The 27,801-nt window shown below is 39.5% G+C and overlaps 1 protein-coding gene and 1 pseudogene across 5 annotated transcripts in view; both read left to right on the top strand.

Moving 5' to 3' along the window:
* Positions 1–27,801, top strand: part of Scaper (S-phase cyclin A associated protein in the ER) — a 379,070-nt gene that overhangs the window by 118,262 nt on the left and 233,007 nt on the right. For 4 of the 5 annotated variants that reach the window (XM_052760973.1, XM_052760997.1, XM_052760990.1 and 1 more), the window contains exon 21: positions 25,816–25,952. In XM_052760973.1, the coding sequence (XP_052616933.1) occupies positions 25,816–25,952 (137 nt within the window). Of the gene's footprint in view, positions 1–16,746; positions 16,840–25,815; positions 25,953–27,801 lie in introns of those variants that run through there. The other variant, XM_052761006.1, reaches the window with a different exon arrangement.
* LOC128124575 (testis-specific serine/threonine-protein kinase 1-like) lies at positions 6,467–7,616 on the top strand (annotated as a pseudogene).

Raw genomic sequence — 27,801 nt, 5'->3', positions numbered from 1 at the left:
CCTGACCATATTTTTGTTTGGAGGAATTTGGACTTTGGTATTTTGGGTTAGGAAAGCAGTGGAATGCTTCAAGTGCCTCTCCAAGGGCCATGCTAGTAAAAACATGGAAGACAGTGGTGCTGAGGATGATTTGAAATATGGGGGCCTGGCTCAAGAGGTTTCAGAGGAGAAGAATTTTAGTATGTTGTTATTATGATATTTTGGTGAAGAATGTGACTGCTTTTTGCCCTTGTCCAAAGAGTCTGCCTGTGGCTAAAGTGAAGAGATTTGTATTAATTCCCTTGGCAAGAGAAATCTCAAAACAGTGTAATATTGACTCTGTCCTGTGGTTATTAGTGGTCATTCTTATAAAGATCTATAATGAAAAGGAGCAAGCTGGGCAAGAAAAGTTACAAAATGTACAATTTGAAGAGAAAGGGAGCAGCAGGAAATAGAATGGATCTAAGTCCTGTGTTCAAGGGGATAAAAAGATTTAAAAAAAAAAAAGCCAGATGTTAAATGGAGTAAGGAAAGTGGTGACCTCAGGGCAAGAACCCACCAGATAAGCTTCCATCTTTTTTGAAAAGGAATTAAAGAAAAGCTTAGGTCCAGGCATGGTAATACATGTCTTTAATCACTCAGAAGACAGAGGCATGCAGACCTCTGAGTTCAAGGCCAGCCTGATCTACAGAACAAGTTCCAGGACAGCTAGGCTTAGACAGTAAAGGAAACCATTGAAAATAGAAAGCTGGTAATTGAAGAAGGGGGCCATGTTCCAGCCCCAGCAAGCAGCAGAGCTTGGCAGCTTCAGCCATATGGTTTTGGCTTTAGAGTCAAGGATAGGAGAAAGGGGTTATGGAATCAGCCTCTGTGACAAAGGAAAGCTGCTGAGGCCAGGCATGTGGCAGGGGTGTCCCTGTATGGAGGTCCAGAGAGGCAATTGAGTGAAGCTGTGAAGGTGAAGCCCAGATTGCCTTGAAGACCCCAAAATGTTAGAGACGTTAGAGCCATGGGATACCTGCTGAAGAAAACTGCTAGCAGGAAGTGGAACCAGCCCAAGAGAAAGAAGTGTGTTGCAGTCAACAAAGCTGAAAGGGGTTGGAGATCTGAAGAGCATTTTTTTTCTTTTTATTTTGGTTTTTCAAGACAGGGTTTCTCTGTGTAACAGCTCTACTTGTCCTGGAACTAGCTCTGTAGACCAGGCTGGCCTTGAACTCACAGGGATCAGCCTATCTCTTGCTCCTGAGTGCTGAGATTAAAGGTGTTCACCACCACTGCCTGGCTCTGAAGAGCATTTTGACATCAGACTTGGAGATTCAGAGTTTGGAATTTGCCCAGCTGGTTCTTGGTCTTGCTTTGGTCTAGTATTTTCTTCACTATGCTTGCTTTTGGAATGGTAATGTATATCCTATGCCATTATACTTTGGAAGTGTGTGATTTGTTTTCTTTTTTAATTTTGAATTTACAGGGAAAAATTGCATAAGTTAAGAGATTGCATAAATCTCAGAAGAGACTTTGAACTTTGGACTTTTAAACATTGTTGAGACTGTGATAGACTTTGGGGACTTCTGAAGTTGGACTGAATGCATTTCTGCATTCTGTTATGGCTACAAGCCTGTGGGTGCCAGGGATTGGAGGGTGGTGGTTTGAATAGATATGGCCCTCATAGACTCATGCACTTGATGCTTGGCCCATAGGAAGTGGCACTGTTAGGAGGTGTGGCCTTGTTGGAGTAAATGTGGCCTTCTTGGAGGAAGTGTGTTACTGTGGAGGCAGGTTTTGAGGTCTCATATATACTTAAGCTAAGTCTAGTGATACAGTCTGCTTCTGCTGCCTGGGGACCAAGATGTAGAACTCTCAGCTCCTTCTTAAACACCATGTCTGCTTGCATGCCACCATGTCCTGTGCCATGGTGATAATGGACCAAACTTCTGAAACTGTAAGCTAGCCCCAATTAAGTACTTTCCTTTATAAGAGTTGCCATGGTCATGGTGTCTCTTCACAGCAATAAAATCCTAAGAAATCTTCAGTAGATCATGTATGTAATTATTATAGATTTCAATATAAGAGACCAAATATGCCATAGACATTGTAGGCAGATTTTTTGTTGGGACCGCCAGCTCTAAAATAAATGCACAAAGACTTAATAATAATTATAAATGCTTGACTGATAGCTCAGGCTTGTTACTAGCTAACTCTTACATTTTAAATTAACCTATATTTCTTATCTACCCTCTACCATGTGGCGGTACCTTCTTTCAATATGGCACATTCATCTTGCTTCTTTCTGCATCTCATGTGACTCCCAAGACTCTGCCCTTCTTCTTCCTAGTGTACTTAGTCTGGTTTGCCTGCCTAACCTTATCCTGTCCAGCTATTGGCCAGTTAGCTTTTTTATAAAACTAATTACAATGACAACTCTTTTCAGTGTACAAAGGGGTTATTACACAGCAAGACACAGTCTTTGTTAACTTCTGCTTTGCAGAATTCTTGTATATTTATCTTCTCTGCAAACTTGAGATCTACTTGTCACTTGCTAGAGGGGATCTTTGGAATGGGCATGGCTTCCATTTTCTGATGTTCCAATAAGGCATCAATTTTACACTATGTGTCTATACTATTCCTATCATTAGATTTTAAAATGTAACATTTTTCTTGAAATAACCCTGTGCTGTTAGAAATATGTTTACACAGTGAGGAAGAAGTTCTCCATCATCTGGACAACTTGTCATTGTGTGGGCTTCTCTACTTCCAGCCATACCATCTGTAAAAAAAAGACCATTCTTGCCATGAATGAGGCCATCTGCCAAGGGATTAGCCACAACATTAAAAAGCTCCTTCTGGATGGCTTGAGTGCCCAAAATTTTCCTAAATGAATACCAAGTCTCCTGCTAGTTAGTCTTCATTTTTATTGAGTACATAACTCAGTATGGAGCTGTACAGTTGTATTATTGACCACAATCTGTGCAGCATTCTTGATCAGGAAAGCTTAGTGGGTGTGCGCTATAGTACACTCCAATTGGATTTTAAGATTTGTCTGGGATCCTTTTCTTTCTCTTTTTTTAATTATAGAGTCCCCAGCCATTTTAGCTTTTGCTGGCTTCATGGTCATAGACTCCATGCTGTCCAGACATGGATTCTGACCCAAGCAGAGCTGTTGGGAACTGAGCGACTCAGACAACAGTCAGTCCCAGGGACCCAGACTCCTGCTGAGGAGAGCTGGGTGGCAATGCTGCCTATGTTACATTTTTTAATGTATGTCATTTATTAATCAAGTCCACAAATATCTAGCACTTAAGCAATGTTTATATATGTGAACATTGGTGTTACATTGCCTAGAACAGGATATAATTCCATGCCATCCAGAAAATTCCCTTTTGCCCATTCACTGTAATGTTCCTAAACCATGACTAGTGTATAGATAGTATCAATTTCTCCTGCCTATTCTGGTACTTTGTATAGATGATACTGCATGGTATGTACTTTCTATGTCTTTCTTCATTCTTAACTTGTGAGACTGGCCCTTATTTTTTCTGTGGCACTGCAGTAATCATTTTTATTAGACTTTTATTAATACTCTGCAGGCAAAGACCATCAGTAATGCATCTGGAGTTTATTTATTGAGTTGTCAAAAGAAAGGAAAACACATCATGGGGAATTGTGTTACTTTTCAGTAGGAAGTACCTGAAAGGCCTTGTATAGACTTTGGCTACTCTAGGATTTGAGAAAATTCAAGCAGATAAGGCATTGCTTTGGGTTGAAGGCATTCCTCTGGGCTGAATACTCTGAGAAAGTGAATCATTTTGTGGCTGGTTTCTTAATCAAGTTTTATCTAAGTAAGTCGAAGGAATGAAATGGCTATTTATTCATGATTTTCAGGATATAACTAATGATTAAAGAGAAATTGCACAAAAGTAATTGGACTCCATTCTCTGTGACTTCTTCCTTTTCCAGGTCTAACTTCTGGATTGTGTCTCTTCAGCTCATTAATTCTCACTTGTAGCCTGCACTATTCTCCTGAGCATAGTCTGGGACTGACATATGTCTTAAGGAGGAATCAGGGAGGGTGGAAGCACACTTCCTGGGCTTCTTGTCCTTGTCCCTGAGGCCCTGGTCCCAGATGCTGCCTGTGTGGCTGCTCCTTCACTTGCTTGCTTTGTGCATTTTCTGTAGCCTTTGGAGTTGGAATATGAATCTAGGACTAGCCAGTTCATTGTGGCTGGAATTAAGTCTCCAGTGTTGAATTTCTGTGAGTTTATATTCGATGTAATATTTGATACCTAGTTTAGATTTCTAATAAACATTTACTGAGTTGAATTTAATTGAAGTGAAAAATTATACATAATTTTAAAGGTATTATTTTAATGTGCCTCTAAATTTCTTCTTTGTAAATTCTATGTAATTGTAATACAGTTGAAGTGGCATATGGAACTGGTTATCTATTTAGTTTGCCTCAAATAATTTATGATTTTACTCAGATTGTATGAGTACTTTTAGAGAAGGTAGTATGATTTTTTTTTTACTTAAGTCTCTTACAATATTTCTGTTTGAATTTGATTTTAGAACTATAGTCACCTGTGGGTTTTGGTAGCACATGTCTGCATCTCAGCAGATGGAAGGCAGAGGCAGGAGCTAGAATTCAAGGCCAGCTGGGGCTGAGACTCTGTATCAAACAAGAACAACAACAACAAAAACCAAATAAACCAATGACCTCTATCCTTTTTTCTAGATAGATTTTGTTTTAAGTGAGGATTACTGCCCCTAAATGATGGGTACTGCTTCCCATTAAAAAAAAATTAGTAAATTCTCTTGTAAAGCTGAATGTATTATTTATTTTAAAGTAAATTAAAATTAAACCTTAAAAAGTTTTCTGGGGTAGTAGATGCAGCTTGGTGAGAATACTTGCTGGCATCCACAGGTCCTCAGTTTTATCTCTAGAATGAAAAAAAAATTGTAGTATGCTATTATATAAACTTAGATATAAATTTTATCTTAATTTCAATGAAAAGGAAAGAAAAATAGACTGATAAAACTGTGTGTAGCAACATGTACATTTTGTACTTGTAGTGGTCTTTTATTTAGTCATTGTGGATTGAGGTTTATTTGACGTGTTCATTAATGTACTCTTGTCAGTTGCAAATAATGAAAATTTTCAACTTCTTACTTAATCCATGTAACTATTCTTAGTGAAAGCTCCTTCTTCCTGAAAAACAATGTTAGAAATACAGCATTTGTGCTATATTATAGACAGGCTATTTTATATTACTCACATGGAAGTTTCATTTTTAATCAGTGAAGGTATCTATAGTAAATACACTTGTTCTACTTAAACTTATTACTTGTCGCCTATGATGTCTTTACATTATATACACCATGTCTATTACCCTTCTTTGGCATATAAGATTTTATTTATATCACTTCTGACCTAATAAAACTGTACCTTTGACCCAGTGCACTTGACATCTCGGATAACTTACTCTTGACCTTTGACATGTTTTATTTTAAGACTGTTAAACATAATAGGTTGCTGCTGAGTAAGAACGCTTTATTGTTTTGTGTTTTTATCTAATTCGACTGGAGAATTTTTCTTGCATTTTAGAAGGCTTCTCACAAAAGAACTAATGTGTATTTGATATTTTGGTGATTTTATAATTCAAATAGTTATGTTTTAACATAAAAATGAGTGCTACTTGTGAATATATTCTAAAGTTAAAAATTTTACATGTATTGTTAGAGAAACAGCATTAGTTTTTATGCTTGGTTTCTTCACTGTCCTGTCTCAAAATTTAATGAAGCACATAATTTTTGGTGTAAGATGAATTTATTTTTGTAAGGAGAATGAAGTTTAAAAGCTGTGGGTGGTTGTCTTTTTCCATTGTTAATCTGTGTATTCTTTCTTTGTAAAATCCTTTGCATTTCAAAAATGTGACTTAGACAAGTTCTGTTTTTTTTTTTTTTTTTTTTTTTAAAGGAGATTTATTTAATGGCGTAACTTACAAATTAAGGGATAGGTAGATCGCGGGGTCTGGGGAAGGTGTATCACAGTCCAGCGGTGTTCTCTGGAGCTCTGCTTGGTCCACCTCCACTATCCAGGGTCCCAGAACCGAGTGAGCGCCCCCCGATCCAGATCTCGGGTCTCCAGGCACCTCCCTTGGCCCTGCCTTGTAGGTGTGACAGTTGCCGAAGTCTCAATGGGGGTTGGAACTTCCAGATCAAAGCTGGAATGGTTACCCACTACAGCAGACCTTCTAGGTTCCAAGTCCAAGTGGCTCAGGTAATAGCCTCATTTCCCCCAGGGCACTACTCCTTTGTGACTTCACCCACTAAATCACCCCCGGAGACAGTGCTGAATGTTCCATGCTAGAGTCTTGGCCTCTTAGGAGGCAGGGACAGCAGGCCTGGCCAGCTCAGAGGACTCTCTGTCCACAGTGTAAATGAGGACGCTGCTGGCCCATGTCTGGCAGGGATATAGAGGGCAGCCTCAGAGGCACTGGGCACTCCCGGCACCATGGATGACGCTGCCGTCCTCAAGCGACGAGGCTACATCATGGGGATAAACTTGGGAGAGGGCTCATATGCCAAAGTCAAATCCGCTTACTCTGAGCGCCTAAAGTTCAACGTGGCGGTCAAGATCATCGATCGCAAGAAAGCCCCCACGGACTTCCTGGAGAAATTCCTTCCTCGGGAGATTGAGATTCTGGCCATGCTAAACCACCGCTCTATTGTCAAGACTTATGAGATCTTTGAGACCTCTGATGGCAAGGTCTACATTGTCATGGAGCTTGGGGTCCAGGGTGACCTCCTTGAATTCATCAAAACCAGAGGAGCCCTGCAAGAGGATGATGCTCGTAAGAAGTTCCATCAGCTTGCCTCGGCCATCAAGTACTGCCATGATCTGGATGTTGTCCACCGAGACCTCAAGTGCGAGAACCTTCTGCTTGACAAGGACTTCAACATCAAGCTGTCTGACTTCGGCTTCTCCAAGCATTGTTTGCGGGATGATAGTGGTCGACTGACATTAAGCAAGACCTTCTGTGGGTCAGCGGCTTATGCGGCCCCCGAGGTTCTGCAGGGCATCCCCTACCAGCCCAAGGTGTATGACATCTGGAGCCTGGGTGTGATCCTCTACATCATGGTCTGTGGCTCCATGCCCTATGACGACTCCGACATCAAAAAGATGCTACGCATCCAGAAAGAGCACCGCGTCAACTTTCCACGCTCCAAACACCTGACTGGTGAGTGCAAGGACCTCATCTACCGGATGTTACAGCCAGATGTCAACCGGTGGCTGCCATTGATGAGATCCTCAGCCACTGCTGGGTGCAGCCCAAGGCACGAGGTCTGTCCTCTGCAGCCATCAGCAAAGAGGGAGAAAGCTCCCGGGCCACTGAGCCCCCATGGACCCCTGAACCCACTGGTGCCGATAAGAAGTCTGCCACCAAGTTGGAGCCTAGGGAAGAGGCACGGCCCGAGGCCCAACCTGAGACAAAACTCCAGGAAGATGTTGTGCAAGTGGCCAAGCAGTCAGAGACCCTGGGCCTTAACAGTGAACTGAACAGGGAGACAGAGGAAGGGCACCCCCAACAGCCTCCAGAGACACATACCTAGTGAGCCTCTTGCAGCCCGGGTTTTTTATGCTGCCTTCTCAAATATGAAGGAAATTAAAGTTAATTTCATTTGTCTCCTGAAAAGTATGAGCAGGATCTTCATGAAGGACCTTAAATTCACTAACATTCATTGTATATTTGCAATCAAACGTGGTTTTTCAAATGCTAAATTCATACTTTATCCCCAGAAATTATGCTAATTAAGTGATGGATGTGTAAAAAGGAAATTTCATATCAGCAAAAGCATAAAAGTCACTTCATCTTATGTGAAGTGAAATATAAGCTGAGCTCATTGTTGAGCTCAGGTTGTGTCTGGCATTGATGTGGAAGAATGTGGCATCTTGATCCATCTGGGAAACAGGAAGCTCCATAATGACTCACTCGTTCCCTTACCTTTTCTTTGTAGGAGCAGAAGCCTTTACTCTCTTACAAAAGTGTTAAGAGACCATTGTGTAAATGTCAACAGAAAAGCAAAGCAAATGAACAAATTCTAAGTCAGTGGTTCTCAACCTTTCTAATGCTGTGACCCTTTAACACAGTTCTTCCTCTTGTGGTGACCTCCACCATAAAATAATTTTCGTTGCTTCTTTAAAACTGTATTTTGCTACTGTTATGGTGTAATGTAAATATCTGTGTTTTCTGATGGTCTTAGGTGACCCCTGTGAAAGGGTCATTTGACCCCAAAAGGGATTGCAGACCACAGGTTGAGAACTGCTGCTCTAAATCATTAAGTTCTTCCATTTTTTTTTCATTTTGTGCTTCAATAGGATTAATGAATTTAAGTCAATTTGAGAACTTATTTTAATTAATTATTGTGTGATTTGTGTGTGTGTGTGTGTGTGTGTGTGTGTGTGTGTGTGTGTAAATAATAGACAACTTATGGGAGTTTCCTTTTAGCACGTGGGTTCTGGGGATTGTACTCAGGTTTTAGGCTTAGTGGCCAAGCATCTTTACCTACTGAGCCATCTCTCCAGCCTCTAGTTTTATTATCAATACTAACAATTAGAGTCACTTGTAGTGTTGATTATTTTTTAATAATTAAAAGTTTAGTTTGGGGGGGCTGAAGAGATGGATCAGCAGTTAAGAGCACTTGTTGCTCTTACAGAGGATCTGAGTTCAGTTTTCAGCTTCCCCATGGTGGCTCTCAGCCAGCTGTAACTCCAGTCACAGGGTACCTAGTATGTCTTCTGACCTCAGCAGGCATCAGGTACACACGTGGTCCACATACATGCATATAGAACAGTCATACTCATAAAATCAAATATATCTAAAAATTTTAAAAGCAATTTACTTTGGGAGATATTTCTAAAGATTCAGGGTTAGAAACCTAAAGAGCCCTAAGTTTACAGAGACTTTAGTTTTATATGTCTTTTCTTTTAAACAGTTTGTTTCAAAGTCAAAGTTTGTGTGTGTGTTCTGTGTATTTGTGTACTTGTGTATTTTTATGTGTTGAATATTTTCCATACATTTATGTATGTGTACCACATGCATGCACCACATATGTGCCTGGTGCCCACAGAGATCAGAAGAGGGTCTGATTCCCTGGAAGATTTTTTTCAAACTTCTTCTTAGTTTAGTGAACAAAACTACAAAAACGTTTTCTTTCTCCTTGACTTTTTTGTACTGGTTCCAGGGAATTATTTTATACCTTTAAAATTAATTTCTTGGGTTGGGGATTTAGCTCAGTGGTAGAGTGCTTGTCTAGCAAGTGCAAGGCCCTGGGTTCGATCCTCAGCTCATAAACAAAACAAAAACAAAATAAAATAAAATTAATTTCTTACAGCTACTAGTATTCTTGTATTGTTTAATTCTCTACTTGATTTGTAGATGTAGCCCACCCTTAGTCCTAATACTTTTTATTTTTGTTCATTTGATTTTTAGGTGAATCTCTCAAATAGCTTGCTCCCATGTTTTGTTCTTATAAAGTATTCAGTACTTTATGGTATTGTAGTGTATTTTACAATGCCTTGTTTCATTACAGTGTGCATCTTTCTATACAAAATTAACAAAAATTCTTTCAGTTAAACAAACAAATAGAAGCATGTGTTTGGAATTTTCTTCTCTTTTAAGAGCTCACTGTATGACTGTCATGTGTTTTATTGTGCTTTAATTATAGTTCGATAACTTGGTATATGGTCATACTCTTGAACCCAACATTATGGTCAAGACAGTAAGCACACCCATCATTTCAGCTGGCTCCTCATCTGTGCATCTGCTGGTTTCTGTCTCTGTTTTCCCAGTTTTTAGAGAGGGGTTTTGAAGTTTCTGGTTCTAATTGTAGGTATATCAATTTCTTTGACAGTTTAGTCAACTTTTGTTTCATGTATTATAAACTTGTGTGGTTAGATATTTATATAAATACCAAAAACTAATATGTCTTCTTGATTGACTCCTTTATTAGTGTAAATTACCCCTGGATCCTTGGTCATATATTTTGCTGTGAAAAATCTCCCTTGCCTCGTATTAATATAACCATTCCCTAATTTTCTTTTTACCTTTGTATCTTATATTTGCATGTACCTTATTTAAGGAGAATATTTGTTCTATTGCTGCTGATGGGAAGCTGCTGGCTTCCCCACAGCCTTGTCATCATGACTGGATAAGACTAGAGATGGAGCAGTACTATCTCTGATCATTACTTCCCCTTTGATTTTGAATCTCCAGGGTGATACTTTTTTTGATATGTAGTATCATTGTTACTCTGTTATTGAAATGATTTCTGAGGGTGGTGCTAACAGTAATCCAAGTTGCTAGATCTGAGCATTCTGAGAAAACCCTCTTTGCTTCTTTGTGAGACTTGGATCATTACAATTAAACAATTTCTCACTGCAGAACTGAGCTTAGACCCCAGCAGTCTCCACATGGTGATCTAGTGATGAGGTTGTTGAACTCTGAGCCTCTCTCTGAGTCATCTGTTAAGCCTCAGATTAGATCAGAAAGAATGTCAGGATCTGCACAGGAAGCCCTTGCCTCATTCATCATCTTCACCTACTAGAAAACTGATGGAGAATTTGTAATTGTCACTGAGTGGCAGGGGGACAGATGGTGGACTATAATACTTATCAGGGGATGGCTTTTTCTCTTTTACTTGGTGTCTGTTTCACTGTATTTCATTAGCTTCATTTTTCTCATCTGTCACTTTAAACAATATAATACATAGATTGTAATTGATAAAACCTCTACTGTAGTCTACATCTGAAGTAAGGGACCTTAACAGAGTTGAGCCTTTTGTATAATTAAAATGCCCCCTCTAGTTTAAACTTGTCAGTGTCATATATATTTAATTTCATTTTTCAAAGGATGCTGTCACTAAGGGCACCATTTGACAGAGGATACTGCATTTCACACTTTCTCAAATTTACTGTTTGACAAATTTATAAACCATAAATATAATGAAACTCTTAAACCTTGTTATTTCTTGATGTATTTTTAAGAATTTGCTTGTACACTGCGTTCGGCCCTCACCAGAGAACAATGGCAGGTGGTGTCATATGAAGCCACCTCTGCTATATGTTACAATTTCTTTAATCTCCCAACACTCTCAACACCCCCGGTTTAGTGTGAATTATTAACTTCTCGGTGTGGTGCCTTCATTTTGGATACTGTTAGGTTGGTACCTAGGAATAGTTTATTTGTACAGACAACAAAAAGCCATCAGTAATTGTGATTCAACTTTAAAGAGTTTCTTCAAACTGTTTGTTGCAGACCAGATCAGTTTATAAGGAATAAGGTCAATCAAAAGAAGAGTTTGTTATTGATCTTTTTAAATTCTAGCTGAAATTCTGATATCCAGAGAATTGTTCCTCTTTAACAGAAGCAGCTAGCCCAAGTTCTTGACACATAGTAGGTGTTGAGTTAAATGTTAGTGATTTGAGCTAAAGCTTACATATGTATTATTTTCAGTGTCCTGTATCTGTGAACACAGTTTGAAATATTGACCTATCTAAAAATGCCATGTTTCAAATGGATGTTATTTTCTCTGCCCTCTCTTCCTGTTTTCCTCCTGACTTTCTTCCTCCTCTTCCTCTTCTTCCCTTTCTGCACACCATCATCTCTTTCCTCCTTCCCTTACCGTTTTTACCTCTGACTTTTCAAGTTGCTTTTGCTTTGTCATCCTGAGAACACAATAAATGCAGGTTCCAGTTCCTTTGCCTTCCATTCCTTACTTTGGAGAAGAAGAAGACAATGAGGGAGTGTTGCAAAAGTACCCTAAAAATTTGATTTTTTGGGGGGGGTGGGGCAAACTTAAGAGTGGAATATCTAATTTTAGTAATGTAAGAAAAAACATTTTATTCTTGAATAAAGAAATATTGAATTTTAGATTCCAAACTTGTTTTGGAAGTTACAGGATGAAATTGAGAGAAAAATATTTTTAAGGTAAAACATAATATTAATTTCCTGCCTGTGCAGATTAGGATCCAGCACCATCCTCATATTGAACTTGAACCTTGGATCTGGAGAACTTAATTGAAGCATAACATTAGATTTATTTCATTTTTAGAAGAAGACTTTAGGTTTTCAAAAATAAAAATACATTATTATAGTGATTTTGTTTTCTTTCTTCCTTCCTTCCTTCCTTCCTTCCTTCCTTCCTTCCTTCCTTCCTTCCTTCCTTCCTTCTTTCCTTTCTTTCTTTCTTTCTTTTTTTTTTGAGACAAATCTCACTATGTAGCTCTGGCTGTCCTGGAACTCATTATGTAGGCCCTTTAACTCACAGAGACACCCCCCCCCCCCACCTCCTCTACCTCCCCAGTGCTGGAAACCTCACCCGGCCCGGACACGGACAGCATTGACAGATTGATAGCTCTTTCTTGATTCCGTAGTAAAGGTGTGGGCCTCTATGCCAGGCTAAGAAAAGGTGATTTTTTTACAAAGCAGACATTTAAATAATTTTAAAGGATCTGTAACAATTAGCATTCTTAAAAATTCAGTTTGGTATTTTAAGATATTAAGGATGTGAAATGGATCATTTACTTTGATGTGCCATATTTTAGGAAATGTGTTTACTTGAAAAGCCATACTATTGACAGTTCAAAGTTCTGTATTTTATCATTTATATTTTCATACTTACTTTGTTTTAGAACATTATTTCCCACAGATCATGACTTTTGTCTATATAGCTCAGTTTTTGTGTCTCTCTCTCTCTCTTTTTTTTTTTTTTGTAAAATAAGGAACATGGAGCCATTAGGAGGAGTCTGACAAAATATCAGAATCATAAACTGTAGGATCAGTTATTTCATTTAATACAGTAAATTATGCTAGAGAGGCTATAGTCTTATAAAGGTAATTAAAAGATTAATAAGGTACAATCTTTGACAAGATGTCTGTATAGGTATTAGTGTCTTTATATACACCATTTGTACTTTATGTTATAGCAATATTTAGTTAAGACTTGAGTTGTGACTTAAAAACTAGACTTAATGTATGTGTATAGAATTAGCTATCGTTAGTTAGCTTTTGCACTTTTCAGATTGATATTTAAAACATTATGAAGGGAATTCCAGATTTATCATTTGATCTCTTCAGTTTACTTTTTAAAAAAAGATTTATTTATTTATTATTATGTATACATTGTTCTGCCTACATGTATACCTGCATGGCTGAAGAGGGTACTACATCTCATTATAGATGGTGTGTGCCACCATGTTGTTTCTGGGAATTGAACTCAGGACCTCTGGAAGAGTAGCCAGTGCTCTAAACCTCTGAGTCATCTCTCCAGCCAGCCTCTTCAGTTTACTACCTAAGTAAGTGCATGCAGGAGACATCCCTGTAGTGAGTTGCAGATTTGATGGAGAGCTCTATACTTGGTTTCTTTCTACTCATCATAGACAGGAGTGACTCCTGTTAGTGCTTACTTAGAGTCAACAATACGAAATGCTGTTGTGGATAATTTCTGAGGACTGGACTTCCATAAGGCTAAGATTTGCATTTAAAAAATTCTGTTAGGAAAGAAGGAGATCTAGAGCTGCTTTAGGATGAGAGCTGGTTCTCATTGCTTCAGATTGTGACTGTATCTTACTTACTTGTACCCATGCTACAATAATTAGAATTCTGAGTAGCTAGAAGGTGAGTGTTTCTTACTTGGTAATACTTACTCTTCCCTGGAGGAAATCATCCTGCAGTAACTGTAACCCTGTGTAAATTGACTTTCTTTGAAGAACCTGCTTTTCTTTGCATTTCTTTAATTTAATTAATTTTAATCATTATGAATATACTAATATGTATTAATAGAAAATGATCTACTGTTAACATTTTGATCTGCTTATGTTCATCATTTATAGACTAATATATAAATCTTAACTAAACATATTTTCTATGTGTTACACAGATTTCAACCCTGAAACTTTTATTTAAGATTGTATAATGGAAATTTTAGAAATGTTAGTTTTTAAAAAATTAATCCTGTGATGTGTTGCATTGCCTTAACATATATGCCATGATTGTATTAATTGTCTACTTCTGTGTTCTTACGTATTTACTGAGGTGGAATCATTTGTACCCTCATTTTCTTATGCTAATTCTATCAAAGTAAAATTATTTAAAGTAACTTTTTAAAACTGGGCATTTATTAAACATTAAATAGACAGGACTGTCGAGCTTGTTTAGCAAGGTGAACGTTAGCAATGTCAGTCTGTGGAACAGAGACAGGACTTCCAGTACCTAAACAGCATCGTTGTTGTTTGCTCTCATTTGTACTAGTTAGAGCTGTAGATGACTTGATGTAAGAGGAAGGAAGAGTGCTGTGTTTTTCAAATTTTCTTTTAATTTTTTTTGAAAACAGGGTCTTACTATGTATCCCTGGCTGGCCTGGAACTTGCTGTGTAGAAATCCACCTGTGTCTGTGTCCTTAATTTTAGTCTTAAAAGTGTGTACCACCACACCCAGCCTGATTTACCTAATTTTAGTCATTACTGAACAATGGGTGTAGGGAAGTGGTGCTGAAGTATGATTTTTAAAAAGGATCATCATCAGAAGTTCTCTTCTAGGATTCAGTACAGAGCTTACATCATAATGAGGATAGCCAGTAAGCAGGGAGAAAAACATACTTAAAACCCTAATCTCATGGGATGGACCACTGCCGAGGAGGAAGTGCAGAGTGCTGCCTTCTGGCACTCAGGTGCTCCATCACTACTGGTAGGCCAGGGAGCAGTGAAGCCATCACATTGGACCACTCTGTGGACAGGAAGAAAAGTTTATTTGTGAAATCAAACTGCCAGGCTGCCCATGGGGGTGTGTGTGCAGAGGAAAGCCTTGTCATTTTTAAGGGGACAGGTGGTGGCAGGAGGAGAGTTGCAGGCCAGAACAGCCTGGTATTTAGCATGGGGCTTTGCTCTATTGTAGGCTGTTTATGTTAATCAGGAACTGGGTGCCCTTGCAGGAGGTAGTTGACCACTAGGGGAGAAGGAAAGTAGTGGCTTTCCTGGTAAGCAGAAACCTGCCCTGTGAGATTCCTGAGGAATGCTGAGTTTAGGTTTCTGTTTACCCAATGACCTTCTGTTGATCTGGTCAGAGTCCTTCTGTTTAGGACATTGTCACCAGCACTGCCATATTGGGGACCCACTTTGGCCCTAGCTCTCCTCAAGTGTACTGGATTCTGAACCTAGACTAGGGGGAGCAAAGCTGCAGCCTGCCAGCTGGTGGGTGGGTGCTCAGAGAAGCCTCCTCTCAGTGCTCGGCCTTGGGATTAAGTGAAAGCTGTTTGAACCTTCCCAAACCCGCCACGCCACTGTAAGCAGTTTTTCACACAGTTATTCAGTGTGCAGGTTCTGTGGCGCTCTGTAGTTAGCAGCTACCTTTTGCCATGATACACGAGAGTCAGTCAAGAAAGGTGATTGGATCAGTGTACACTTCTCACTTCTCTTAGTAAAGCACCTTGTTATTTTTATGACTGGTTATTGTGAATTTACAACAAACACAATAGTAGACAGAAAAGTTTGATAAGCCTCCGTGTCCTCATTGCCGGCCTTCCCATGACAAATTCAAGATGATGTCTGACTCAGTTACATTTCATTTATGTCCACTGAATCTGTTTTTGAAGTCTGTTGCAGAGATTTTTAAATAATGGCTCCTTTTAGGGGTATAATTCTGAGTATAGAAACCTAGGGCCTAGCTCAGGGCTAAGTGCATATACTAACAGAGCCACACCCCAAACCTAATCAGTGGTATTTACTTTTTTTAATGGCTTTCCACGTTAAAATTTTAATTGCATTTATTTATTGTGATCGAGAGTGTGTGTGTGTGTGTGTGTGTGTGTGTGTGTGTGTGTGTTAGGGCATGTACATAAGGAGACCAGAGGGCAACTTGGAGGAGTTTGTTCTTTCCTCCCACCATATGGGTCCTGGGTAGCTAACTCCAGGTCATCATGCTCAGAGGCAGGTTCCTTCTACTGGCTGAGTCTCCTCACTATGCCTTGAGACATTTTCTTTAGTAGAGTCCTTAGAAAGTGCATATGAGAATAAGCTTTTGAGGTTTTTAAATACTGATAGTAGCTCATTTGTGTTCTCTTTACTTGGAAGTTAGTTTTACCTTTCATCAGTTCTGTTTTTGAGATTAATGAACACGTTCATTGTTTTGTGGTATAAAATGTTGTTGTCTAAAAGGCTGATGGTCATCTTCTCTGGGAAGATACTTGATTTGTTTGTTTGTTTGTTTGTCTCCTCCTCTAAATGGCAGTTTTCTTTTTCTTTGGAGCCAGAAAGTTTAAGAGGTTACATCTTGGTATTATCCACTAAGATTTTTCTTTTCTTTTTTTTTTAAATTTTTGGAGATAAGGTCTTACTTTGTAGTGAAAACTGGCCTGGCAGTCACTATTTAATACAGGCAACCTCAGACTCCTGGCATTACTCTAGCTTCAGCCCCCTCAGTGCTGTGATTATAGGTGTGACCCCCTAGTTGGTCTTTACTATTTTTGTTGGTTTGTTTAGGATTGCATTGTTTTTAGTCTCTGTCCTAGAAACTTTGGCACTTCTACTGTTTTGTTTTTATTTTTGCATTAGGTAAGCTTTATAAAGCTGTTTAGAAGGAGTTGTGATTCAGCGTAGCTGTTGCTGTGTTGGAAAATACACTGGCTTGCTTCTCCAGTTTCCTGGTTGTTCCCCTGTTCTTCTCTCACCTAGGCTGCTGATTGTTGTTGTCAGAGCGATGCACGAAGGCCTGCCCCTGTGGGAAGCCATGGTGGCTGAGTTTTGAGACCATGTAGGGCCTGCCCTCCAAACTGACCTTCATAATGCAGGCACCATTCACTCACTTGCAGGTGAGATAGATAGTCCCCCTTCTCCTTCCCAGATACTGTTCTCAGGTGATCTGTTGCGCTCGTCACTGGGCAGCTTCATTCCTTTGGAGAGAGCAGGACTCCTGTGGATGTGGTGGTGTTTGTCCTCACCTGCTTTATCTGAGACTTATGGGCATTCCTTGTTACTTTGTTTGTTGTAAATTTTTTGGTGGGTTTTGTTTTCTTAGTGAATTTTTCTATTTTTATAAGGTAAGTCAGATAATCTAAAATTCTACTCCTGTTGTCAGCATTTTCTCAGAATCCTACTTGATAAGGATTTCTAATAACTAAGACTTCCTCAGAAATATACTGTGATTTTCATGAACTGATCTTTGGAGGATGAAGTCTTTTATACGCTTTCAAGTTCCTGAGCCCTGTCATTCCTCACTTGTTATATAGTTCCTTCCTACTTTGATGTAAAACAACTGTTTTATGTAAATGTATTATCTATTTTAGAAGTCTGATTCTTTGGGGGGCGGTTCTTACTCTATTCCAGTATACTCACAGTATAGCCCAGGGTGACTTCATTCATGTCAGCCCTCGTATCAGCCTTCTAAGTACTGCTATTACAGGTGTGCATCACCACACCTGCCTAATAATGTAAGGTTCTTAGTAGTTCTGTGTAGTTAGACTTTCTCTGTCCTGCCAGCAAACTCCCAAATCATGACACAGAGACATTGTTCATTATGAAAGCTTGGCCAATAGCTTAGGCTTATTTCTAACTAGCTCTTGTAATTTAAATTAACCCATTTTTATTAATCTATGTGTTGTCCTGAGGCTGGTTTACCTCGTCTACATACTCTTTATCCTGCTTTCCTACTCCCTCCATGTCTCCTTGTGTCTCATGGTGTCTCCACCCTTCTTCTTCCCAGCATCCTCTTTACCCTGAAAATCCTGCTTAGCTATTAGCCATTCAGCTTTTTATTAGACCAGTCATAGTGACTATCTTTACACAGTATAATCAAATATATTGCAACAGTTCTAGTTAGGGTCTAATTCTTTTTGTAGAGTGTCTTTCATTAGGTATAGGACCCTTAAGGATCTCTGATAGATATGTGATTGGCATTTATGTGCACCTGAAAATAATATAATTGGGCCTTTTACAAAATTGAAGATGTCATTTGGGGCATTCCTCTTCTGTAGTGTAGGAATAGAAATGACATATAAAGTGTAGCCTGTACGAGCAGTATAGGGAGAAGGGATGTGGAACATTGAAAATAGCTTGTCTTGTGCAGCTCTTTCATACTGCCACAGCCTCTGCAAGTTCATCTGTACATCAGTCCCATGTGTCTGGAAAACACTGTCTCCTTGGAGTCAGCTGTTCTCTCTGGCTCTTACAGTCTTCCCACCAACCCTTCCACATAGATCTCCAAGCCCTGAGGGGGAGGGCTTTGATGAAGACATCACATTTAGACTGACAGCTCCAGAGCCTCTCACCCTCTGTCATGTCCAGTTGTGGCTCTGTGTCTTAATTCCCATCTGCTGCAAGAAGAAGCTTCTTTCTCTGAGGTGGGTCGAGAGAGGCACTGATCTATGGTATACCAGTATGTCACTGCTATGTTATTCTAGCAGAAAAACAAGTTCAAGCCAGACTGTGTCCCAGTGTTAATCCTGGGATTCACCAGAGAAAAATCAGTTCCACAAATTTGAGCAAATTTGAAGCAATCATTAATTAAATACTGACCAGGATGTGCTTTGGTCAGGATCACTCCCTGAAATTCCCAGGTGAGTGGCCCCAAGCCTCATGTTGTAGGGCTTTTTAAGGACCAATCTGTATGGCCACCATATTTTTCCCATGTGTGGCTGTTATTTTCCAAGAATACAACTCCCAGCATTCCAGGAAGTTACCTGGTCCTTGGGCAAGTGGGCCTTACAGGTTAACTTTAAGTCTTAGAAGCACTGAAGGGGGAAGTGGACAGGGAGACCCACCCCTAACCAAGCTGTTTGCAGTTGATACCTGTTGGCAAGGGGACAGTTGATTTTCTCCAGTGGAGTGTCATTGGGTATATCAACCACACTCCAGGGCAGGCCCTGTGCCTGGTAGGTGGCTAACACAAAATGACTTCAATGTGTGTGTGTGTGTGTGTGTGTGTGTGTGTGTATGTGTGTGTGTGTGTGTGTGAGAGAGAGAGAGAGAGAGAGAGAGAGAGAGAGAGAGAGAGAGAGAGAGAGAGATTTAGTTTTGTCTTGGCATTTTTTGCTTGTTTGTTTTGATTGTTGTTTTTGTGGAGTTTTTGTTGTTTTTTTCTTTGTTTTGTTTTTTTGAAAGAGAGAAAGAACAAAAGTTGGGTGGGTAGGGAGGTGGGAAGGATCTGGGAGGGCTTGGGGGAGGAAAATATCATCAAAATATTGTATGAAAGAAATATTTTAAAAATGCATGGAGCCGGGCGGTGGTGGTGCATGCCTTTAATCCCAGCATTTGGGAGGCAGAGCCAGGTGGGTCTCTATGAGTTCAAAGCCAGCCTGGTCTACAGAGCGAGATCCAGGACATCACCAAAACTACACTGAGAAACCCTGTCTTGAAAAACAAAAAACAGCCGGGCGGTGGTGGCGCACGCCTTTAATCCCAGCACTCGGGAGGCAGAGCCAGGCGGATCTCTGTGAGTTCGAGGCCAGCCTGGTCTCCAAAGCGAGTACCAGGAAAGGCGCAAAGCTACACAGAGAAACCCTGTCTCGAAAAACCAAAAAAAAAAAAAAAAAAAAAGAAAAACAAAAAACAAAACAAAACAAAAAAACAAAAAAAAATGCATGGAAAACCAAAATAAGCAAATCATCACTATCATCATCATCATCATCATCATCATCAAACCAAAACTGGTGGAAGGTTGCAAGCTTTTCTCCTAAAGTCGAGATTGTTAGATTGGGATTGATGGAGGTATGTGGAAATGAAGGAAAGTAAAGCAGAATTATTCCTTTAATCAAAACAACTGAAGGGCCAATATCTGAAAAAGGGAGACTGGGCAAGTGGGTTTTATCGGGCAGAAAGGAGGTCTTTAGGATGGAAGATTGCATCTGCAGGTCAATTCCTTCCAGCCTCAAAGTGGTGGATCAAGTGGAGGTTGGTTTATTGGTCTTCTGAAGCCTCCTGTATCCTCACTGTGTACAAAGGTTATCTGTCAAGTCAACTTTCCTGTTTGTAGTTTCTCAGCCCACCTGAGGCTTTTCCATCGGTAACCCTTCAAGATAAAGATGTCCTTTTTCTGCTCAACACTATTAAAAATTTAACCAGGAAAATTAAACAAGAAAAAGTCTGAATCAGGAACGAGGTGTGGTGGCACATGCCTGTAAGTACAGCACCAGGAAGACTATGAATGAATTTAAGGCCACCCTAGGCTCCATATTTAGTTCCATAGATGGATTGATTTTTTTAATTGCACTTATATATCTGCATGTATACTTACCACTTAAATCATTGCTTTTCATTAGTGTCAAAATATAAAGGCATTCTGTGTGACAGGCAAAGCTATCAAGTCATTCCTTCTACTTGTGAAAAAGTGCCCTTTTTTGGGAGGTCTGTGAGTCTTCCTTTTTCCTCCTTCTTCCCCCTCCTCCCCTTTTTTGATGCTATGAGAAGAAGAATATAAGCATATTTCCACAGGTGAAACTCATTCCCAAAGCTCCAACAGAGACAACCAAGAGTATAAGCTCTACAGTCAACATCTGGTTTTAAATTTGGTCCTTCTTACTCAGTCAAGGTTTTGACTGTTCTTCTATTACTTGAAATAGAGAAAATAAAATCATATCCCTTCTAATTGTGTCGTAATTTTAGTCTAAGGACTAAATGAGTGATTTTAGTGTGAAGCGCTTTGTTAAATGTATATTGTGTAATAACCTGTTGTAGAATATTATTTTAAGGTGTGCTACTTTTGTTTATGTTGCATTTGTTTAGCTTTGTGACACTGTGTTACTGTGCCTGTGTAAAATACCTGATGGTCTAATAAAGAACTGGCCAATAGCAAGTCAGGAGAAAGGATAGGCAGGGCTGGCAGGCAGAGAGAATACATAGAAGGAGAAATCTGGGAGGGAAGAAGAAGTAGCCAGAGAAGGAGGAGGACTCCAGGGGCCAGCCACCCAGCTACACAGCAAGCCACAGACTAAGAGTAAGATTTACAGAAGTAAGAGAATGGGAAAAGCCCAGAGGCAAAAAGTAGATGGGCTAAGTTCAGTTAAGGAAAACTGGCAAGAAATAAGCCAGGTTAAGGCTAGGCATTCATAACTAAAAATAAGCCTCTGTGTGTGATTTATTTGGGAGCTGGATGGTGGACCCCCCCAAAAGATAAAAATTAAAAATTAAACAACAACAATAACTTTTATGGTGTTATTGTTTTCATTTGCTCATTTAACACATTAATAAGTGTGTGCCATATTCCAGGCATAATTCTAAACAGAAATTTTGTTTTATTGGGAACTACACATCAATATGTGCTCTTATGCAAGAAAATAAACAGATTGAGGAGATAACAAACAATAGAGGTTATTGCTAAAGGTTCTTTAATTTAGTTGAGAACATGAACATTCCTGGTGAACAAATACCATTGACTAAGGAGCAGCATGCAGAGTTCTGAGACAGTAATGTTTCTGATGAGTTTGAGGAAGAGGAACACCACACTGGAAACAAGACAGTGTGATGGCTGTGGTGAGAGTGATGTCAGGACTTTGTGAGCTATGGCATGAAAATTCCATTTTACCCTTGTGTGATAAAGAACAAGTATGTGTGTGATGTGCATGCACATAGGTGTGAGCGCAGTTACCTGTGTGCACGTGGAGGTCAGAGTCAACTTCGGTTACCTTTCTCTATTGCTCTACACCTTGGTTTTTTGTTTTTGTTTGGTTGTTTGACAATCTCTCAATAAAACTAGAGCTCATTGTTTTCACCTGGACTGTCTAGCCAGGGGATGCTGGGACCTACCCATCCCTGTCCCCAGTGCTGGAGCTCTAGCCACGTGCTGCCATACCGATACTTTGCTTTTACATCGGTGCTGGGCTGCTGACTCAGGTCCTCGTGTTTGCACAGCAAGCTTTGCCCCCTGAGCTTTCTCTCTAGTCCCTAAGGTTTTAAATTTTCTTTAGTTTACTTACCTGTGTGTGCATGTGTGTTTGTGACTATCCAGGGAGATATATAGAGATATTTTATATATATATATATATATATATATATATATATATATATATGTAAAATCAAATGTCAGAACTTTATATATTTGATATATAATTTATATTATATTGGTATACTTATATTTGCATATATTTATATATTTATTGATAATTTATAATATATTAACTATATCAATATATATTTAACACATATTTGATATATATTAAACACATTTATATTAAATATATATTTAAACATATGAAATTTGATTTTCTAAAAAGAGTACAAAGTGAATTCTTTCCTTCTCAAACTGGGGAAAAGATATACTTAAAGATCACATGTACATCATTTCCCCCCTTCCCTCCTATGTTCTATCTCTTCAGGTTTTCCCATGTTCTCACAGTGTCTCCCTCAAATTGATGGCTCCCTTTTCTTTGATTATTGTTACTCATATATAGATATAGATGTATATATTATATAAATATAATCTTAGGGTTTTTTGTTGTTTATGTGTCTATGATTTCAGGACTGACCACTTTGTACTGGATAACCCAGTTAGGGGTGGTCACTCCTAGGAGAGGCTGATTCTCCCTCTCTCCTCAATCTTTCGGTTTTTTTTTTTTATAATTTATTTAACTTTATGTGCATTGGTGTGAAGGCATCAGATCCTCTGGAACTGGAGTTACAGACAGTTGTGAGCTGCCATGTGGGTGCTGGGAATTGAACCCAGGTCTTCTGGAAGAGCAGCCAGTGCTCTTAACCACTGAGCCATCTCTCCAGCCCAATCTTTGGTTCTTTTATTTAAGGGTAGGACTCTGTGAGGTTTTCCCCTGCCACATTATCATGCCTCTTGATACTGTTCTTGTTTAGACACCCCTATTGTTGAAGTATTGGATGAAGCTGCTCTGTCATTTCTAGGAGACACAGTCCCCCAGGAAATTTCCTGGTCCTGTGACTTTTATAGTCTTTCTGCCCCCTCTTCCCTGATGTTCCTGGAGCCTTAGGCAGAAGAGTTGTGTTGTAGATGTATCCATTGGGCCTGCATTGTATCCAATTGTGACTTTCTATACTGGTCTCCATTTGCTGTAAAGAGAAGCTTCTTTGGTGAGGAGTGAGAGTTACATTTAACTGTGAATGTAAGGATTTGTTTTAGAATTTTGTTAGGAATTATGCTCGTCTAGTAAAGTAGCAGTAGTAGGCTCTCTTTTGAGAGCCATGGGTAGTTGCCTAGGTTTCTAGTACCAGACATGATTTTTCTCCTGTTGAGTCTTGTTTCCAATTTGATAGTATTTGGTTATCACCAAGATATGAGTACCACTACTGTACCTTTTTGGCTATCTTGCCATGCCTTTCAGTGTTATGGTTCATAGGTGTCACAGCTGGATAGAAAGAACTGTTGATGTCATCCCACCTTTGACATCTTCTAGTACTCTCTGCTACTGTGGAAGCTCAGTTGCACAAGTGTGCAGGTGTCTATGCAGGTGTTCCTGTATGTGGAGCCAGAGGACACCCTCTGCACAGCGAGGAAGCTGGGCTTCCTCACTTGCCATCCACCTGACCTTTTGAGGGAGGCCACCAACTGACTTGGAATTTGCTGAGTAGATTAGGCTGACTGACTAGAGAACTGCAGGGATCCTTTTGTCTTGATTTCCTTAGTAGGGGTGGAGGTTGAGGCTGGGGGAACATAAGCATGCCCAACACTCCATGTTTTTTGTTTGTTTGGTTTTGTTTTATTAAGCTTGTATCTCAAGGACTGAATTCAGATCTCAGGCTTATTTGACAAGCACTTTACTGATTGAAGTATCAACCTAGATTTGAGAAAGTTTTGATAAGAGTAATTAAGACTTATTAATATTTTATGTTTTTAAAAATAACTGGCCTTTTTGATATATATATATATATATATATATGTATATTGAGAGAGAGAGAGAGAGAGAGAGAGAGAGAGAGAGAGAGAGAGAGAGAGAGAGAGAAAAGACCTTGAAGGGCTGGACAGATAGCTCAGTGAGGAAGACCTCTTGAAGCTTAAGCTTGAGGTCCTGGGTTCAGATCCTGACACTCACATAAAAAGCTGAGCATGGCCACACATGTCTGTAACCCTAGAGCAAGGTAGAGGTTGTGGGGACTTGGTGCAGAATCAGGATCACTAGAGTTTGCTTGCTAGCCAGCCTCTGATCTCTGTGCATACACACCTGCGCACAAAAGTGCATATACACATACAACATGCACACAGGAAAAGTTGGACAAGTCCAATTAGAAACTGAGTTGGAGGGCATTTCAGCCTACATGTTTTATGGATGTGTTATTTTGGGTTAGGGGATGATGTAATGTCAAGAAGCCTTGTGATGAAAGAGTTTTGGGGAAGAGGAAGTAGTCTATAGGGCAAAGGCTGGAAGAGACAACAGAGAGTTTGCCTTGATGTTCGTTCCCTAACAAGGACAGTTTGCAGATTGATTATGGTTGGTAAAGCTTTTGCTGGACTCATGAGTTCAAGAAAAAGCAGAGTTAAAGAAATAAAGACAGAGAGGCTATACTTGCAACACATTCTGCTGCCATACGGTAGTAGCCTGGGGGGAAAGAAAAAGGATCTTTTAGATGATTGAAATGGAAAGTCTTTAAGTGACTTAAGTAGAAAGAAAAATTAAAGTGTGAAGAATCAGAGCAATAGAGATATAAATGGGGGAGAAGGAATAATATTTAGTGTACATTTAGTGTAAATAATAATATTTAGTATACTTAACCCTAACTGGAGCATGAGTGTGCCTATAGAATAGTGGGAAAAAGACAAAGTATATAGGCACAAAGAGTGGCCAGTAAATTGGTCATGGGAGTATATGCGACTTCTCTTCGAAATAATGCTACTTTCCTTAAACATGGTCTGCAACTGAGAGATAAGTGGGGGTGGGGGAGATAACAAGTATTTGAGATTTGAAGAGTGGGTCTAAAAACCATTTCTAGGAAGAGGAGCATGTGGATAAGCTAATAATGTATGTATACTCAACTGCCTGGCATTTGTACTTGAGGTACAGTGTCCTAAAAAGTGAAAGTAGTTGGCACAGTTTCTCCTATAGATACATCAGTCTTCTGCAGCTACAGACACAGAACAGGTGGAGAGTTAGATGTGGAGTTGGAGCTTTGCCGTGTAGGTAGGAGTGAAGAAAGAGGCAGAGGAGTTGAGTACACAGAATGGAGTAGTTACAGTGAGAAGGCATGTCTAAGATGATGAGAAAGGGAACAAATCAATCTATGTGTTCCAGCCAAACCAAACTGTGTCCAGTGCTATGTTCCACTTCCCCTCTGGCATGTGTTCACTGAGATGACCTGCCTTTCCTCTTCCTCCCCTTTCCCTACTCTTTTCCAGATGCAGACACACAAATCCAGCATCTGCTCAGACCCTGTTCACCATGGAAGGCACAGCAGACACTGCTGCCTGCTTGCCGTCTTCCCTCTTTACCCTTGGTGAACGCTGCTGTCCTGTCTTCCCCTTAGGCTCCTACAGCACACTAAACGACTAACTGAACACTTGCGTGTGTGTGTGTGTGTGTGTGTGTGTGTGTGTGTGTGTGTGTGTGTGTGTGTATGTACTTGTAAGAGTGTGTATATTTTACCTTTCCCTTTGCACTTGTATGTCCATGTATTCTTAGCATATAGTACAATTGATATTCACCAGACATTTGATGAGTCATTGAAAATCTCAAGAAAAACAGATTCTTCAGTATTTTTCAGAGCAATTGGAAAAGCCATTATTGTCTAGGGATTTCTTTTAGTTTCTTTTATATAATCTACCCCATTTACTATTCTGTAGTGATCTTGTATTATTTTAAAATATCATCACGTCATCAATTTTGTTGATTATTTTGTAGGAACATCTGTCTTTGAAGAAGTATGTTGTTGACATCGTTATTGAAAGTGCAGCTCCACCAGAGCCTGTGAAAGATGGAGAAGAACGGCAGAAGAATAAGAAAAAAGCTAAAAAGATAAAGGCGCGGATGAATTCCAGGTAACATAAATGTCCTTAAATACAAAACAAAAGCTTTTAGGGATGGGTCATTTAACTTAATGGAAGAAAAACATTTAAACTTGTTTGCTTCAAAAAGCTTTGGAAATAACACCGATGAACCTAATTTATAGCCACTTTCTTTGATTGAGAAAGAAAACTGAGTATTGATCCAAAGCCCTCGCTTTCACCTGCTAAAGGGCTCTTCTTATAATTAGATGCCAAGGCCATGCCAAGCTTGTGTCTCTGCCAGCATACAATAGTACATTTGAATATTTGTAAACCAAGCCTATTTTTCTTTCCAACTATTGATTTTTAAATGAAGTATCAAAGAAAATCAATAGCAATCAACAAATAGAAGTCAGCTGGCTGTGGTGTCAAAGCCTGTGACAGGGTTTAATTAATTTGGTTGCCTGTCACAGGAGGAAAAAGTTAAAGAAATATCTTAAAATGGAAAGTGAGTTATCGGACCTGTAGTTTATCATCAGCCTCCAAAGTGACATTTGAGACCAGACAGCTGTGTAGTACATTACCTCACAAGCTTTACGTGTCACAGGGTGACTGATAGGTCTTGTTGAAGGACACAAATACAGTTCTTTCTTAGTTGATACCTGTAGAATTTGAGAGAAAACATTCCAGACCTTACCTTTTATCATGAGTGTCTCAAAAGATGGAGACACTTAGCCCGTCAAATTATTTAGAAAAATGTGGAACAAGAATAATGCTGAGCAATGAAGTTGTCTGTAGTTCCCATGATCAGATAGTGACCTGTCAAGGAATCTGTTTCATCTCACAGAATCAGATATAACTTCAGAGTGCTTTGTTTCTTTGAAAATGGATAGTTAGAAAACAATAGTTTTCCTGATTTGACTTCACAAAGAAGAAAGTGCCATGAATTTCTTGTGTACAAACCTAAGAATGAGTTTTTATGGGTCATTTATGCGAAGAAAAGAAAAGGCTTTCTTGAAGTTAGTATTTGCACGTACTGCATGTGTCTAAGAGTAGTTTTGTAGTTTACTTTAGGGTGTTACTGGCTTGATTTGAAGTTTCTGCTGGGAACTTCTGACTCCTGACTTTTGGATACTTGTTATTTGGTTCCCTTCTCTTCTCTGTGACATGACACTTCCTGCCATGTCCTGATTTTATATGCCCTATGTTTGCTGATTACCAATTTTACACCTTTAACTGAAATTTAATATGCCTAAAACAAACTGCTCTCTGATATCACTCTAATATCAGACCTCATCATTGTCTTTTCACTGCAAGGAAATGAACATTCTCTTGTCATTGCCCAGGTGAGAGCCCTTTAAGTCATCCTTGACCTCACTTGACACAAACCACAGGGTCATTTGTACTTAAAGTAATGTTGCTTGCTTTAAAATGTCTGCAGGAGCTCAAGCCAGACCAAATCTAAGCATGGGGAGGGGAAGCAGACACTGGGGCTGAAGAGTTGATTTGTGACCCAGGTTCGATTGTAGTACCCAAATGGTGCCTCACAGCCACCTGTAGCTCCAGTTCCAGGGATGTCTGACACCCTCTTCTGGCATTCTTGAGCACCAGGCTTACACATGGTGCACACACATACATGCAGGCAGATACCCATATATAATAAATAGTAATAATATAATAAATAAAAAGTAAATCTTTTTAATGTAGCTAGACCACCTACATTGCCCTGAAGTTTCTTTGTCCTTCCCTTCCCTCTTTCTCTTTTCTTCCTTTCCTTTTGTTCCCTTTCCCCATTTTCCTTTCTCTTCTTCTTTTCTCTTCCCTCTTCTGTTCTTTCCCTTCCCTTTCCCAGTGGATATTGAACCCAAAGTCTTAGGCATGACAAGCCAATACAACACCGAGT

Source organism: Peromyscus californicus, unplaced genomic scaffold (assembly GCF_007827085.1).
Source record: "Peromyscus californicus insignis strain IS unplaced genomic scaffold, ASM782708v3 Scaffold_11__1_contigs__length_118956290, whole genome shotgun sequence".
In the NCBI taxonomy this organism is placed as follows: domain Eukaryota; kingdom Metazoa; phylum Chordata; class Mammalia; order Rodentia; family Cricetidae; genus Peromyscus; species Peromyscus californicus.
This window is presented reverse-complemented; position numbering and strand designations above follow the sequence as displayed.